Here is an 18357-nt window from a genome sequence, read left to right on the forward strand (position 1 = left end):
ACAAGTCTTCTATTGTCACAAATTCTCCTCAGATCTGTGTTTTCAGATTTTAACATGAGCAACAAATGCTCTTCTCTAAGCCTCAACACAGTTATTCTTTAAATATAGTTCTATTTCCTTGGTAAAGACTCTTTTGAAGTGCTAAATTTAACACTGCCAATCAGAAGAACAGGTGGTATGTGACACGACCAAATAGGTCCCTCTTCCATCGTGCTTTCCTAAGAGAGCCAATCACCCAGGGCCCTGCCCTAAGGATGTGGGGCTGTCAGCAGATCTGGCAAATATAAGGGCAGAGCCAGACCCTGGTTCTTGAGCAGTCGCGCATTCCCAGCCTCGCCTCGGGTGTAGGGATTGCACAGAAAAGCAAAACTACACAGTCTTGACTGTGTAGTTTTGTTTTTAAGTTTAGAGGCTCACCAATTCATGTCAGAGATGGTCGAACAAACCAACTCTAGATAGGACGTCGTTTCAGAAGCAACCTTGGGCTTAGTCCCACCCTTTTTGGGCACTCTTGAGAAATCAGGTGAGCAGCATCTTTTCTTTTTTTTAATGGTCGAGTCCCTTTCAGATCGATTTCTAGTCCCCGCTTATCTTTGTATGCTAATGTCTATGTGGAGGTGTTTGCCTAACTACACGTTGCTGGTGACAATCTATTATTTAAATTTGCTTGTTAAATTCTGTTTTAAAGTATGTGGCTATTTTTCTTTATGAAGTTTAATGCTTTAGCGGGTCAGCACAGTTAATGATTCACATTGCTTAAATGCACCTAATATTCTAAAAGTGTTAAAGTGAGGTCCAAAATGGTGATTGAAATGTTTCCTTCTTTTATAGACTCTTTTTGCCTGTCCAAAATGTTCAAGGTTATATTACTCAGTGATAAGTGAGACACACCAAGAATAGCTCTGATAAATGCATGTGGTATCAGCTACACCCTGATGACTTTTTAAGGGAATCAACTGCTGAGCTATCAGTTGCAGGACAGTGACAGAACACTTGCTTGCTGTCAGTCAATGCTGGAGAGTTTATTTTGGGAGCATGACATTTTAGACGCATACCTTCTGTCCTAATTAGACAAAGGCCTCTGAAGAGTGAGTGCTAAAGCAACAAATTTTACCTAGACAATAAAAGACTAATTTAGGCCAACCAATTGCAATATATTTTTTAGAAAATTGGGGGGCAAATCTGTACAATTGTTTTCTAAAATACTCAGAATCTCATTATGTATTTTAATTTGACTGACAATCAAATTATATGATTTGAAATAAATGTTGATGCTAAGAAGAGTAAGAAATAATGTTTTAGAGACTTTCAATTCCTAAGTACACTTCGATTTTCCATCTGGCTGGAATTAGATTACTAATTGCAAATAATCATAAATGCATAGATCTGTAATACATAAATGGTGTAGAAGGATATATTTATTTTTAGAAGATGCATTAGTTTGTAAATGGAAAAAGACGCAAAAAGTTATTTGTCCTGAAGGTATGCTACAATAAAGAGTTTTTGACAAAAGTTTCGCAAAAAAAACTTTGGGATATTATTTGAATTTTCCAAATATAAATTTTATTGTCTCATAATTCTGGTTTTGTTTTCTTTCAACTAAGTTACTATAATGTACAGAATTATCACTAGAAAGATTATTGCTCCGAAAACTTTTAATGAACAGATAATTTTTGAAATATAGTAGTAAATATATTGACAATTGAGAATCTGCTTTTATATCAGAATAGTGGAATAGTCACATTAAATAATAAGGTACTTATGAATCAGAATATTCTTCACACAATCTCTCTAAAACTGATAGACAAAGTACTAACTGCAAATTTCATATTCATTTCTTTGATTTTGAATATTTATGTTATGAAAACATAGATCTTTTCACTTTATCTACATTTCATGCTAGCCTTCCATTTTTTAGAGTTTGTGCATTGTTCCTTTTAAGAACTCAAGTCAGCATTTTTTTTCAGACCTACAATAAATTTTGGCCTACTTACTTAAATTTAAATTTTCCTGAATATTTGCTTCAGCAGTAGCAACATTTATTAAGCAGTTACACTATGAAACATTATTAAGAAATAGAAAGCACTGTATGCTTTCTATAAAAGATTTGCATAATTGACAAGGCTTACCAGACCTTTTCAAGTTAGGAAAAAAGGAATTGCAAAGTTCAAATTTTTAGTTTCAATGACTTTTTAAGGAATTGCCCAAATTACTTAGAGTAAAAATACCTGAATCTATGGCGACTTTATAAATATAGATACGGCGAGTGAAAAATATTGGTAGGAAAGAAATATTTTTTAATAAATGTATCTCAAACATTGAATTGATGCAAAGATTCATTTTACACTTCCTCACATCTCTTTTATTATTCTTATCCCCCCACCCCAGCTACCCACCCCGCTTACTTAGGCTTGCCTTTTCTCCAACTCTAACCCAGATACCAACTTTGACAAACCTGAACTTCCCTCTTTGACCACTAGTGTGCATTCTTTGTTCTGCTTGCTTAAATTCTTTTTCATTTTCCCTTACACTTGCTCCTGTTAGCCTTCAAGTAAACTCAGAGGCCAAGTGTTCAAAATCAATCTACAAAGGAGAAGGCCTGCCCATCACACTAGGCCCACGGATGATCTATGGAGCCAATCTGTTTGGAAGATGTGTTTCTTTGTCATTACAAAGTAGCTCCAGAGTAGCCCTTAGCTGTGGCATTCTAATTTATTTTCTCTTCATTTTCAGAGTGCCTGAAAAGATGACCACTCAAGCGCCGACGTTTAAGCAGCCGTTACAAAGTGTTGTGGTACTGGAGGGTAGTACCGCAACCTTTGAGGCTCACATTAGTGGTAAGCAAACACACCACCACTTTGCTTCTTCGCCTCCTCCCCAATAAGCTAACTTTGCTGTAGGACTTGATGTCACGTTTAAGCCCTACTTTCACTTTGTAAAAGTGGTCAAACTCTACGGAAGGGTCATTATAAGGATATACCATTCCACGGTGTACTGACACAATCTGACAATATAATGACTTGAAATGTTTTATTCATATTTATAATTCCAAAAAGCAAAATAATTAGCATTGGATTAAAATTGCTGTCAGAATCGGCTGTTAAGTAGAACGAGATTTGGTCATTCTATTTTTGGGTTCAGCTGCAGAGCCAGACTAGAAGCCAAGAACTTAAGCCCAATAGGGGCCAGCAGCTGGGCAGGTAGCCTGGGGCTGACCGTCCTGTGTGCCTAAGCCTCTATTGTTTATATGGAAAATAACAATAGAACTGACTTTTCTCAGAAACAGAACTTTCATTAATGAGCTAACTTCTAGTTATTTTATTCTTTTATTTTCAATCATTATTAAGTGAATCTAGTGAATAAAAGATTTTCCAACTATTTTGAAATGATAAAAAAAATAACATATGCCACTCTGGTCTATATATTAAAGAGAAACAAATGATGACCCTATAATTTTATTTAAAAGGACGTTCTTCTGTTTCTTTTTATCCTTTTTCTTCGTAGCTCGGTTTAGGAATGGTTCCATAAAATGCATGATTTCTGGGGCCTATCGTCTTGTAAAAAAATGGGTTAATCTACAAACTATATTGTGTAAATAATCTCAAAATTATTGAATCAGTATTGTCTCTTTCTGCAGTATCATAACTGGTCATATAAAATTATATGGATTAACTGAAAATCATGCTTGATCTACCTCTATAAGCACATTGTCCATATTTTTCATTTTACAGCTTGTAATAAAGATATAGAGTAAGATTTCCTTTTCCCTTCTCTTTTCTTTGCTTTTCTATTTTATGTACCAATCTTATTCATAACTGGATAACACTTTATTTTACATTGCATAAGTATATAATCATTCTTCGTTTTCTATCGTATATGTATATAGATACCAGTTTAATTCTTCTCATGCATGATAAATTCTGATAGATCCAAATAATTCACTGATTTATCTTGTAAGGCTCAGTAACTTCCGAACTGAGCAGAACACATATGGATTTAGTGGGAATTTTGCCTGCTTGTGGAGTAGTGAAATCTGGCTTCTTCATAGCTTCCTGTTCCTTCACACTACGTGCTAGTAAATTCTTAGAAAAGCATCACTGAACATACTTAATACCCATGAATTAATCAAATAAACTATTCCCTTGGCCACAGTAGGAGATTGGCTAATGTAAGGACAATAAAATAAACTTTCTCTTGGTTATCTTCATCTCCTCAGTCGAAGAGTAGATCATCAGCTTTCATGCCAGTGCAAAATAAACCATGCTCTGAATTTACCTCATGTTTCCTGACTGCACAGAGTTTTAACATACTTAAAACATCAAACCATGTACATGTAGTTCTGAGCTCCACAGTTGATCATGGGGAAGAGAATTCAGCTTTTCTACCAGCAAAGCCATAGTGTTCTGAAAGACTAGGCTTGGCTTCGTCTCTTATTATATGAGAACCTACCTCTCCATGGAATGGCATTTTTATTGATTGCACATTTGAAAGGCAAGAGAGTTCAAGAAGACAGTATCCCTGAAAGCACAGAGGTAGAGAGATGAACGTGTCCTCTTGTGCTTGTTAGGCAGAACTTTTAGATCCCTTCACTGCTTTTGATATTCACTTGTTTTCGAAGAGGACAACAGTCACTTTTTATTTCAAAGTTTCCTTGGCTCTTCACTTTTATAAATCCCTTTCATGATTTGAATGATGTCTATTAAATTGCTCTTAGCAGGAGGGCAGGAGATGGAAATTCTAGTCCTCTGTGTGCCACTGATAGCCAAGGGACCTTGGAAAAATCATTGAGCCTCTTTTGGCTTATTTCCTCCCATGTAAAGTGAAGGTGCTGGCCTTTACATGAACCCACAGACATTCCTAATAGTCTGTAAATTTATACTTTTATTGTGGGGCTGTCAAGTTTTCACTGTAATTAAATAGCCTTACACTCGGGATAGTTTTACAGGTTAGGACAAGGCAGTGAACATAATAGGACAGAGCCGAGGACTTTGCAGTGCCCCACTCTAACATAAAGATGAATTGTCTTTGTGCTCCAGGTTTCCCAGTTCCTGAGGTGAGCTGGTTTAGGGATGGCCAGGTGATTTCCACTTCCACTCTGCCCGGCGTGCAGATCTCCTTTAGCGATGGCCGCGCTAGACTGACGATCCCCGCCGTGACTAAAGCCAACAGTGGACGATACTCCCTGAGAGCCACCAATGGATCTGGACAAGCGACTAGTACTGCTGAGCTTCTCGTGACAGGTAGACTGGAGGGGATCTGCCTGTCTTCTGACCCCCACACACCAGAGGGCATCTCCAGGACATGGGGAAGGAAATCCACAAAGCTATGAGCACAAGTCAATGCCCCTTGAGTCTAGAGAAAGGCCCACTGGAGGCCGAATTGATAGCAAAGTTGTTTGCTTTGGAATTTTATTTTTCTCTCAAAATACAGCCCAAGAGTAGCTGAGAATAAGTTCCTCTACACACATATTAAACACACAAAAGTGTATTAGGGAAATATTAAAAATTATTTTTCTAAGCAAATATAAAGGCTTGGAGCTTTGTTTATAAACCTACTAAAGAAATATATATATATCTAGGAATTCACACTTTTAACAAGCACCTAAATGATTCTGCTGCAAATGATCCACAAACAACCCATTTAAGAAACACTACTCTAGGCTATAAAGTTTAATAATCTTCATTTACTTTCAATTTCTAAAAGTATTTCACAGTAAACATGCACAGAAAAAGGCAAATGCTTCTTTATGATTCAAATGGAAAAATTCCTAGAAAACTTTTCCCCAGAAAAGTTATTACCATTCTCCATGGCTTTTGTCATTTTCTCCATCCTCTGCTTTCTGGGAAGACACTGATGCACACAACATTGTATTTCTTTACTCATTACATAACAATATCTTTCAGAACTGTAGAATGTTATATATGCTTATCCAATAAACTATGCCTTTAGCATTGTTCAAGTATAGGGCTATAATTGACCTAAACAGAAGGCACATCAGGTAACATCAGGTATGAATATTAACATATATACTCAACAATGTTGACAGCATCTGCTGTTTATTATTCAAAAACACGTCAAACTTAATCCCATTCACCCTTCACATTTATCTCATAAAAATGTCTTTCAACATAATTAACCAGAAAAATCCCCTTTCTGCAGCATAACTAGCATTAAATCATGTCATTATTTGGATTCACATTTTAAATGCAAGTAAATATTTGGGTTATTTGAATAGTGATCAAGTTGGAAACGATTTGGAGTTTTTTAATTAAATTAAAATTTAATGATTCTGTAAGTCACAGGTGCACCCATCACACCAAGTATTGGAATTCATTCAATGCAACTTACTGAAATATGAAAAGTTATCTTAATATGTTAACACAGTGCTAGATGTGAGGTTGGGAGGAAGTGCCAGACAGATTCTCTAGAAATGTTGTAACAAGATCCAGGCTTTTTCTTTAATTTTTTTTTTTTTTTTTAATATGGTGGTCTAGAAATGCTAAACAAAACAATGCAAGTAAAATAAAATATGGCGACAGGATTCCCTTCTGTCATCTCCTGGCTCCATTCTTGCTGTCATCTGCTGGATGAGCTGGGTTCAAGGACAGTCAAGGATGTTAGGTTCAGCGAGTCGCCAACAGGTTTTTAGAATCAGAGCTGTGGTTGTTTAAAAATAACCTGTTGGAAGCACCCTAGCTGACAGTCCTGATTTTCTCCTCCCCCTGCAGCGGAGACAGCACCACCTAACTTCGCTCAACGACTGCAGAGCATGACCGTGAGACAAGGAAGCCAAGTGCGACTCCAAGTGAGAGTGACTGGAATCCCTACACCTGTGGTGAAGTTCTACCGGGATGGAGCTGAAATCCAGAGCTCCCTTGATTTTCAAATTTCACAAGAAGGCGACCTCTACAGCTTACTGATTGCAGAAGCATACCCCGAAGACTCCGGAACCTATTCAGTAAATGCCACCAATAGCGTTGGAAGAGCTACTTCAACTGCCGAATTGCTGGTTCAAGGTATGTACCGGAGGCTGAGGAACAGGGAGAGGGAAGGGCTTCTTTAGGACAAAGTGAGGCCTGGGTACACCTGCCTTTCCTCTGAGGCCTGGCGATGCTGCGAGGTGAAATCAAAGCTCGCTTTTCAAAACCCTGAAAAAGAAAAGTCTCTGAGATTCTAGGCAGAAGGTCACAATCATTTAAGCAATCCGTGGTTAGTCAACCCATTAGAAATTGAAAAGTATTTTAATTGACATCTACATTTTCAAGTTATTGACGAATAATGGACTTTCTAAAAAAAAACGGTTTTAAGTAAATTTTTATCTAATAATGATCAATTTTCTATTTTTAAACCTAATTTATATTCATACAAAATCCAAAACTTTCTGCATTTTCCTCCATTGGGACCTCAAAAATTTTATTGCCTTTGTAATCAGAATTAACAATTCCTTTAAAAATGAGACATCATATCCACTCCTAAATGCTTATCTTTCCCTTCCTACAGGTGAAGAAGTAGTACCCGCTAAAAAGACAAAGACAATTGTTTCGACTGCTCAGATATCAGAAACAAGACAAACCCGAATTGAAAAGGTATTTTTCTATACTGTCAGTTTTCAAGCCTTTCAGATTATTGCCTCACCAACTTCTTCCTTAACATGGGCTTTGTTTTTATTTTTTACAGAAGATTGAAGCCCACTTTGATGCCAGATCAATTGCAACAGTTGAGATGGTCATAGATGGTGCCACTGGGCAACAGCTGCCACATAAAACACCTCCCAGGATACCTCCTAAGCCAAAGTCGAGGTCTCCCACACCACCATCCATTACTACCAAAGCACAGTTGGCTCGACAGCAGTCCCCATCGCCAATAAGACACTCCCCTTCCCCGGTCAGACACGTCCGGGCACCCACCCCATCTCCCGTCAGGTAAAGCCTTATAAAAGAGATCGGGTCATCATATATTTTTGAATTAGGTTTCATCCGACAAGAAGAGGAATAGGAGAAAGCAATAAAAAATGTAGCATGCGATCAAGGAGGTAAACCAAAAAGGTACTGAATATGATTTTCACAATTTCTCACTGTCCACAGGTAAATTGGAGAACTTTATGAACTCTATTTCTGAATTCTTATTTGTATATCATTTAATAAACGTCAGCTTTAAGGGCCAAGAAAAAGCACAGTGAAATGAGAACAGCATAGAATTGGTTGGAAGCTCTACATTCAATCAGCCTGATCACTTGCTACCAATCATTATAGTAATTAGTCACTAGCATATATTGACCACCTTATTTTAGACATTTAGTTGGCACTCTATTTACACTGTTTTATTAAATTTTCACAAAAACTTCTAATTATCATCCCTAATTTTATATATAGGTGACTGACGCAAAAGAAGTTAAATAATTTGCTTAAGGTCTTACTTGTGTCATTTGTAAATTAAGGAAAATCAATAAGAATGATCTCAAGGTGTGTTGTGAGGATTCAATGAGATAATTAGTTGAAACTACCTTGTAATAGAAAATAATTATATATATTCTTATGCTCTGATAATAAGTAAAATTTTCTAAATATTTTGCATATGCTTGTGTTATTTTATCTAAAAGTAAAATGAATTTCTATGCTTAGCTAATATGGAGATATTTAGAAAATGAGCGTGTATCATTAGGGCTCAGAAATTATAAAGTCAAGTGTCAATAATCCACAGCAGATTTAAAACTTTGGGATTTGGCTAAACAGGTTGAGGTTTTTAATATAGTGAGCTAAAAAATGTGCAAATTTTGGAGCAAACAAAAAAGTGTTTCTTGATCAATTTAAATGAATTTTTAAAATTTAGAGAAATTTCCCCTGCTAAGCAAAATTTTTAAAGAAGAATGATAAGTGGATGGTTGACCTAAAAAATATTCAAACTTATTGTGAAGTTACTATAATGAAAACAGTATGGTATTGGTAAATGAATAAAAAATACATCAGGGGAACAGAACAGCATCCAGAAATAAATTAAGTACCCAGGAAATTTAGTTTTTAATCAAAACGAACTTTAAGTTCAGTGGGGATAGGATATTTTACTCAATAAAGAATGCTGGTGCAATTAGCTATCTATTTGGAAGAAAATAAATATTAACCATTTACAAAATAAATCTCAGCTTGACTAAAGAGCTAACTTAAAAAATAAAAACCAAAACAATGAGAAAAAATTGGGGAAGCATTTACGGAGGAGAGCCCTTCAAAATAGATCTACAAATTCAACTATATAAAAATAAAAAACTTATGTATGACAAACGCAAAGTCATGGCTAAATCAAATAGGCATTTGTGAAAACATTTTAAAGGTGCCTCTTTCTCAAGATATTTCATTGCCTCTGTCATAAAAGTGTTATAACAAACATACAATGGCTACAATGTGGACACTACAAACCTAGAAACAGTGCATAATCTACACAACTCTATAAATTGATGCTGAGTAAAATCCCATAAAAAAGCAAAATGCAAACAGTAGATCTGGGGGAAATGTTTGTAACATTATGACAAAGAATAAACCAAATGTATCGAAAAGCTTCCACAAATTAATTTTAAAGGAAAAAACAAGCAACACACATACAAATTGCAGAAGACAAGCATTTCACACAATAGGCAATGCAAATGTCCAATAAATATATGAAAAAAAGCTATTTTCCAATCTTTATTATATTGTCCACTTAATTAAAAATTAAACGTATTGGCAAACACTAAACGAAGTCTTGAACAAAAACCTCGGTTTTAAAAACATATCTAGCTAACAAAATATAAAAAATATTCTGAGTCAGGCTAACCCCAAGTTTGCACACCATGAAATCACAAGACAGGCCAAATGCGATTTCTGGGGGAGATAACTACCTCACCATATTTTAAATTTAAGTCTAAGGGTCATTTAGAATTACAGAGGTTCCCTGATTCCATGGAGCATGTTGACTGTCTTAACAGTTCTGAGAGTTCATTAATAACAATCCCAATTACTTAGCCCTCCAAATTTGCTTTAAAATAATTAAGAAATAAAAATACCAATTTGCAGAGAAAATAAAGGTTATCCAAGATAGGTTACTTCCTAAAATGTCTCATGGTTTAACCTTAATTTTTGTTGTCGAGTAAGGCAAACATATTTCATTGAATAAGGTGCATTGTATCTAGCTGTGACCAGGTGATTATTTTTTATCGTAAGAGTAGAAATAAGCACTTTCCCTAAATGACTCAAATTACATTGATTTTCACAGTTATGGGCCTATCTGCAACCTGCTGCTAATCACTCAAGTCATGCTAATCATGTGTTTAACTCTTTTTGAATTAAATCTCCTTTACTAGGTACAACAAGAAAAAGGCACAGGTTGAAACTTGAAAGTACATGTCACTTTGCTTTTTTTCAATTGGTATAGACCTTATATTATTCTAAACTGGTCTTTATTATATTTCCAAGGCAGTCACTTTCAAAATATAGACATGTTCCCCTAGTCTCTGCTTAGTTGACTAAAACTGCATTTAAAAAATGTAAATTAATTTTCACCAGAAAAAAACTCTTTGTCAAGAAAATGATTAATGAAAGAAATTTCATTTCTTCATGAAACTGGTTAATATTATAATATACCATTCAGTTACTCTGTAATTTTGAGCAGATATCAATTGTACCTTGAGAATTATTAGAATAATTGTTTCACTTATGATCAGTATAAGTTAAATACCCCATGTAGTACTAGAATACTATTATGAACATTTTCCTATAAGCGGTAGTTAAATGCAATGATAAAGCAATGCTGCCACCTAGAGGGAAAAATGTAATACACCTATTGATTAAGAATTAAATTACGTAAAACTACCTTAAAATTTTGACCAAACCCTAGAATTATTGCTATAGATCAGGAAGTCTTCTTGTCTATAAATGCCAAGATTTAACAGCCAGATACTTCAGCTATGCTATTGAACTTTGAACATACATAAAAAGCAAGAAAAACAATTTTGGAGGAAGCCACTTTATCAAAAAAATCAAGAGTCCTTAGGTTTCAGATTAACCAGTTACCAGTGTAACTCCAAAGGTACAATGAGGGTGAGGGTAAACAAATATCGAGAAAGTTTAAAAGAGCAATCCACAACACGTTGACAGTAACAGCAGTTTCCAAAATGCATTGCACAGCCCACACCCCAAAAAGTTCTGCGAAAACATCCTCCTAGCCTGGAGATTGACAAGGCATTGTGAAGTCCCACAGGAAAATTAAAAAGATTTAACTTGTTTAGCCTAGAGTCGCACAAACGTTTTGATTGCAGAAACCTTTCTTCGTTCAACACCTATTTGACATCCCCTCTCCTCCCAGAATTGGAAGTACAGAGAAATGTAAAGTTATGATTACTATATTTGCTGTGGCCTTTCTTGAGCTGTATTTCAAGGAAACACTTTCTGCTGTCTTGACTTTTTAAAATGTGAGATGGTGATGCAGGGCACAAAATTCTCTAGCTTAGAATTAAGTCTGATTCTCGAGTTACGGAAGGTGAGAATAAGGCTTACTGAAATTTAAAACAAATTACTTTCAAGTACATTATTTGCCTCCGAATAGGTTATCGAGGCACACATTTTAAAACTGTGCATTAAATTAAACACTTCCGGATTTTCCTTCCATTATTCAAATCTGATGGCCTAGAGAGGAGTTCCTTGTCTTGGGTTCGTGACCTCTGCGGTTTGGTTTTCAGGTCTGTGTCTCCAGCCGGGAGGATCTCCACGTCCACGTCCCCCATCAGATCTGTTAAGTCTCCATTACTCACTCGTAAGACTCAGACAGCCACCACGGTCTCAGGCCCGGAAGTGCCTCCCCCTTGGAAGCAAGAGGGCTTTGTGGCCTCATCTGAGGCTGAGATGAGAGAAACTATGGTGACAAGCGCTACTCAGATCAGAACAGAAGAAAGATGGGAAGGGAGATACGGGGTCCAGGAGCAAATGACCATCAGCGGAGCTGCAGGCGCTGCCGCCAGCAAGTCGGCCAGCGCTACCTTCGCTGCAGGAGCCGTCGCTACTGGTGCTACAGAGGTACTTGCCAGAGCTGTTTTGTTTCATTTTCCTTCCTTTCACATTCTGGGTTTTCCCACCAGAATCCTATCATAAAACTCAGTCTGTATAGGTTGTACATATAGACATAAGAATATAACAGAAACTGAAAACCAAATTTGTTTCCTGCTTCGTTAAAGCGTTTTTAATTAGGACAAAGGCTCTTATCTGTGAGGTGTTTATAAAATATAGGTTTTAACGAGTCATACCATATCTCTTTCAGCAATGACAAATGCTTACGCACGTATATGTTTTACTCTAGGTAAATAAGTACTGTGTTTTTGTATTTTCTATTGGATATGCCATTTTAAAAAGTAATGAACTCGGTCACTTCTAATCCAGGTGAAACAAGAAACTGACAAAAGTGCAGCTGTTGCGACTGTTGTTGCTGCCGTTGATATGGCCAGAGTGAGAGAACCAGTTATCAGCGCTGTAGAGCAGACTGCTCAGAGGACAACCACGACTGCTATGCACATCCAACCTGCTCAAGAACAGGTATGCGTTAGTCCAGCCAGGCTGGGCTTTGTGTGCAGAGACCTCACAATGATCCAATGCTCAATTCATTTTGAAGACAGCCCTGAGCCCGACATGGCCCAGACTTTAGGACTTTCTGAGCAAAAGGTGGTCTGAGACACCAAAGGCTTTCAAGATGTAAAAACCGTTAGTGTACCTGGGCTATGTCAAGTAGGTGGGCAGGCGAGTTTACTATCAGAAAGTCAATATAGGAGGTTAGACAAGGTATTCAAAGTACTAAGCGTTCCTGGGTCCACACAGCACAGGGTGGCAGAGGAAGTTAGCTACACAAGGCAGGTGTGTGTGTGTGTGTGTGTTCAGCACTGGAGTTCTAGACCAGTCCATCCAAACAGAGCTCAGGCACTCCAAGAGCCAGGCATGGAAACCATTATTTCAGGGCAGACATTACTTTTCTCTAAGCTTCCCCCAAAGACCTTTGCTTTTACTTTCCTCAAAATAAACCTGACACTTGATCCATGGCTGAAATGTGTTATAAATCCAGGATAATTTCCCACCTCATATTTGAGTAGATTTTCTGTTGTAGTTTAAAATCACTCTAAGCTTTCCTCCTTATCCTCTCTTGTGTGACATTTATGTCTTTATCCTGATTTATTATTGTAACTTTTTATATAAGGTGCATTAAAGTATTTTCTCCCTTTCTCGTATGAAAATCAGATGAGAAAGGAGGCAGAGAAGACTGCTATAACTAAGGTAGTAGTGGCTGCCGATAAAACCAAGGAACAAGAATTGAAATCAAGAACCAGAGAAGTAATTACAACAAAACAAGAGCAGGTGCACGTAACTCACGAACAGGTGAAATAGCTTTTGATGTGAAATTATTGTTGTTGTTACCTATGTCAACACGTATAATAATGTTTACTGTGAAGGGTGTTGTTTCTTGGGCAATATGACTATTACCACACTAATAAAATCCCCTTATATCTGTATTCCTGGGTCCTGGATACTAAAGTCCCTTAGAGTCACCAGATTCTTCCCTCGTGTAGACAAAGATATGTCTGTAGACAAAGGTATCTCTGTGAACACACACTGGGATTAGAAACGAGTCTCATCTACATTGACCTAGGGATACACTACCTAAATATGTGACTGTGAGGGAGGTAAAACCAGAAAGAAAAATCGATGCTAAGGTAAGAACAAGGAAGAGTGGAAACAAACACTGGACACACGTTGCTTTGAAAATAGCTTAATAACTGATTCCTGACTCTTTGGGAGAACACTCGAATATAGATCTGAGTGGGATGTTCAGCACAACCTTCTTAGGTCAGATGATCAGAAAAAGTAAAAAGGGCAGCCCATAATTGGAGGAATTCAAGGACAGTTGGTAGGGCTGTTGGCCAATGGAAACAATTGTCAGCTGAGTGGTTTGAGAGGAAGAACTTCCAAGTTTCTTTCAACTCTGAGATGCTAAATTTTAGTGATGATGTCTGAGAATGGCAGAGAGGCAAACAGGGAGATCTTCACCCCAGCCCCCACCCCAACACATACCCCTTTGGCATCCAGATCCAATGCAGTATTCTTCAGGGGTTAAGGAACTGGAAAACATTTTGCCTGGGATATATACAAAACTTTTTTCCCCATAATGTCTCAACTTTAGAAAAGTAAGTCTCGATATTTTCAAACCATCAGAATATTTAGGAAATTTTTCAAAGCAAAAATATTGTATAAATGCAGATTTTCGATTGTTCATACTTGATTTCTCATATATAAAAGGATAAGACAAAATTCTTCTAAGGCCTTCCATTTTAATATCCTATGCTCTAAGATCACCTTTAGATGACAGAGGTAGCATGGGATAATATTGCCATATATCTATTTATAAAAATTGGATGTCTTTTCCAAGGAAGATGGCAACTGTCTGATTCAAAGCAAACACTGTTGAATCCGACTTTTTTTCTCTAAGCAGCTTAAGTTATGGTTTAGACAGAAAAAAATAGCATGGTCATGTTAATGAAAATGAGATGATGTATTTTATTTAGTGATATCTGCAGAAAAAGGATTTTACTTCTTTGAATTCCTATTTTGTTATATTCAATAAATATTATGTCACTTCCATTAGAGAGCAGGAGACAATAAGGTTTTGTTTTTATCATTGCTTTCAGATAAGAAAAGAAACTGAAAAAGCATATGTACCAAAAGTAGTAATTTCCACAACTAAAGCTAAAGAACAAGAAACTAGAATTTCTGGAGAAGTTACTACAAAACAAGAACAAAAACAAATAACTCAAGAAACAGTAAGTTCAATTTTGTAAATAACTTGTAGTTCATTGGCAAATACATTCCAGCCAGTTGCATGTATCCTATAATCAAAACCTTAAAATGGAGGAGTCTTTCGTGTATGTTCTTTTGTCATTTCTCTGTGTCTAGTATTGAAACTCTTTCATGTTCTCATTGCACGATTTTCCTCTCAATCGATCAGTTTTGGGGAGATTATCTTTTAGAACAGTTTAGGTCACATCTATAACATTTTTAGAACACACTTAAATAGAAGGTAGCTCTCATGCCAGTCCAGTTACCCACCGGTGCACAGTTTTTTCATGCATAGCCTGAGCCCTCAGTCACTTAGGTTGCAACACACAAACTACATATAAGACACACACGTGCACGTACACACCAGTGATGAACACTCCAACTAAATATCAAGAGAAAGTGAGGAAATGCTGGGCATCAGGGGAGACCAGTACTTCTTCAGGAAAGTGACCTAATTAGTGATAAACGGTAGCCTAGAAGTGTTTTCTGTGTTTGTGCCTTAGAGAGATGTGAGAACATCCTTCAATGTCACTAAAATCCCCTTCTTGCCCATAAGTGAAATCAAACCTTAAAGTGCCAGAAAACAGGCATATATTTTGAATTCTTTCATATTGGGGGGATGAAGGGGGGTGGGAGAGGCGCTGTGTTCACTTTCTTGATCTCAAGCTCTTTGCTGATCCCAGATCTACTTTTTTAAAAAAGTCCACCTAAGAAAACTATATACTTGAAAAGCTAGTCAGCGGCTGTTGGATGAATTTCCCTCTCCTTATAGTGAGAGACTTTGAATGCACAAGAATTCTACTTGGCATAATCAAGGGCATAAAAATCCCTCTTGCCATTGCATTGCTGGTGACAATAGTTTTCCAGCCATTTGCCAGTGGCCACTCACTGGGTTTCATAACATGTCACTGTCTCAAAGATCAGACTTTTTCAGTCCTAGGACAGTTCGCTAAGGGACAGGTAGGCCATAAAGAAGCTCATTCCTCAGGAAAACCAAAGTCTCGATTTTAAATACAAGTGTAGGCCCTTAGAATGGAAACGTGATATTTTCTCTTCACCACTAAGCGTTCTGTGTTCTCCTGAGTGTTACAAGGATATCTTGACATTTCTTTTGTGCCTTTTGAAACTCGAATCTTTATTTTACTCTGAAAATCAGATGAGACAGGAAGCTGAGACAACTGCTGCACTGGTAGTTGCCACTGCAAAGCCCACAAAACAAGAAACAATTTGGGGAGCTCAAGAAGAAATTACCATACAAGATCAAATGCACATAACTCATGAAAAGGTGATGACTTACTGCCGGTGTGAAATTCACTCTTGTATCATTTCATTTGCGAGCCACCTACATTTTCATCATGGGTTTTAATCATCACTTTTTCACTTCTTCTTATAACTCAAATAGAACTTCAAGACCTCTCAAGAGCTTTTTGCCACCTATCTAGCTTTCACTGCCACTTTTCATTCCTAACCTTCAGATTTTCTTTGGACTGTTACTAATATGATATTATAATTCACCATAATACCTTCCTATTGAAGCAGACTCCAGTGTACAAATATAATGTGAGAAAGAGAAATGCATCCTTGATTCTTTTATTGCTAATCACACTTTTTTAATTCTAGACTGAACTTTTTATTGATATTTTTACTAATGAAGCAGTATGGATTATCAGAGCAACTCAAATGATATATTTAAGTGTGATTAAAATGTCTTGACCGGAAAGAAATTTTGCTTCCTTTCTCAGTTTTGTCTTAAGTTTCTTTTATTAGAGGCTGTTTGGAATTTAATGACCATTTCCTCTTTTTTTTTTTTTATCATATGACCAGAAAATGAAAGAAACTAGGAAAACAGTGGTACCTAGAGTCATAGTGGCCACACCCAAAGTCAAAGAACAAGATTTAGTGTCAAGAAGTAGAGAAGGCATCACTACCAAAAGAGAGCAAGTTCAAATAACTCAGGAAAAGGTGAATACTGATATGTGAGATGAGAAAAGTTCACCTTTAAACTGACTTCTAGTAAATCATTAACTATGATGTGGTATGAATTATTAATCTGTATTTTCCTTTTTGAATCCCAAACTAAAAGAAAATGGTAAATGTGTGACTGCTTACCCTTCACTTTATCTGCACATTTGATTTTCATCCATCTGTAACATTTATAATTCACTTTATTCATCATTGTTTTTTGCATGAAGATTAGCATTTTTTAGCCTGACTTAAAAAAAAAAAAAGTAAATGGAAGCATCTGGAGTTATTTTTTATAGCTAACATTTTTAAGTTTTGCGATTCCTAGTCAGTGTGTGCAAACATTGTCAAGCGAAAGTTAACTTCTCTTGTGTATTTAACCCTGAATAACTTATCTTGCATCTCCACTGGCGGTGGGGGGGGAACGGGTCATACCATGTGTGTCTGAAGTCCTACGCAATTTAAACCTTCATTTTACTGTAATAATCAGATGAGAAAGGAAGCTGAGAAAACTGCCTTGTCTACAATAGCAGTTGCTACTGCTAAAGCCAAAGAACAAGAAACAATACTGAGAACTAGAGAAGGAATGGCTGCTAGACAAGAACAAATCCAAGTTACTCATGGAAAGGTGACTATTCCAAGTGTGAAATCCTTATTATAACACCTTAATGACAAATCTTAGAATTTCTTATGTATGAGACACTATTAACCTATTTATATTTTAAATGATTAAACAATTGGAAACTGAAACGCCAAATTATTTATTATTGTTAATATTATTACATAATCCTTTCCCCACTGATCTTTTCACTATTATTTTCCATTTTTTATTATTAACATCTAGAAATTCTCCAGAAGGTGGTGATTAAAAGTGCATGCAGGCTAATTTTAATAAACTCCACGAACATTAAATATATATATATGTAAATGATAAATCTTACTGTCAAGAAGATGTCTGTTTTGAGAGGGGCATTAAATTCAGTATATTATGTTGAAGATCATAGACTTACTTCAGGAAATTACCTGTAATTTTCTTCATGTGTAAAATTATCTTTTTCCCCCTGTAAATATGAGATGAGAAAAGAAGCTGAGAAAATTAGTGCCTGCTGTAGTAGTCCCACTAAAGCTAACCAAGATACAATATTAAAATCTAGAAAGGAATTATCCAACCAGAATAAATACACATATGCCATGAAAAGGTTATTTGTAGCTCTGAAATTTCCATATTTCATATTATCTTATTTCCCATGACTTTGTCATCTACCCCAAATGAGCTATTTACCTAATTTTATTCGTAATTGCTTATACGGTGTTTGAAAATTGCAATGAAAGTTTTTCAATTCTTTTAGCATCATGGTTGAGTCCTGTCTGTATTTCTCTGTGTTGTTTCTATCTCTACCTTTTTGGTTTTTCTTTTTTCTAAGACATGATTTAAGATCAACTTTTAAACACTTACTGAATGGCATATCAGCCTTTCAGAAGTCTTATCAATGAGAGTAATTCTAATATATAACATACTTCATGAGTGATTATATTTGAATTTTTATCTGAATCCCAT

The 18357-nt window shown here is 36.3% G+C and overlaps 1 protein-coding gene across 1 annotated transcript in view; it reads left to right on the forward strand.

Moving 5' to 3' along the window:
• The first annotated feature begins 311 nt into the window (after nucleotides 1-311).
• TTN (titin) overlaps nucleotides 312-18357 on the forward strand; it is a 267443-nt gene continuing 249397 nt past the window's right edge. The window contains exons 1-13 of the mRNA XM_011359980.1: nucleotides 312-523; nucleotides 2734-2837; nucleotides 5037-5240; nucleotides 6729-7016; nucleotides 7501-7586; nucleotides 7678-7922; nucleotides 11705-12038; nucleotides 12399-12551; nucleotides 13245-13382; nucleotides 14690-14821; nucleotides 15994-16122; nucleotides 16662-16799; nucleotides 17290-17427. Of these exons, the coding sequence (XP_011358282.1) occupies nucleotides 2747-2837; nucleotides 5037-5240; nucleotides 6729-7016; nucleotides 7501-7586; nucleotides 7678-7922; nucleotides 11705-12038; nucleotides 12399-12551; nucleotides 13245-13382; nucleotides 14690-14821; nucleotides 15994-16122; nucleotides 16662-16799; nucleotides 17290-17427 (2076 nt within the window). The 5' untranslated portion in view covers nucleotides 312-523; nucleotides 2734-2746. The remainder of the gene's footprint in view (nucleotides 524-2733; nucleotides 2838-5036; nucleotides 5241-6728; nucleotides 7017-7500; nucleotides 7587-7677; nucleotides 7923-11704; nucleotides 12039-12398; nucleotides 12552-13244; nucleotides 13383-14689; nucleotides 14822-15993; nucleotides 16123-16661; nucleotides 16800-17289; nucleotides 17428-18357) is intronic.

This window comes from Pteropus vampyrus, unplaced genomic scaffold (genome assembly GCF_000151845.1).
Source record: "Pteropus vampyrus isolate Shadow unplaced genomic scaffold, Pvam_2.0 Scaffold2, whole genome shotgun sequence".
Lineage (NCBI taxonomy): Eukaryota > Metazoa > Chordata > Mammalia > Chiroptera > Pteropodidae > Pteropus > Pteropus vampyrus.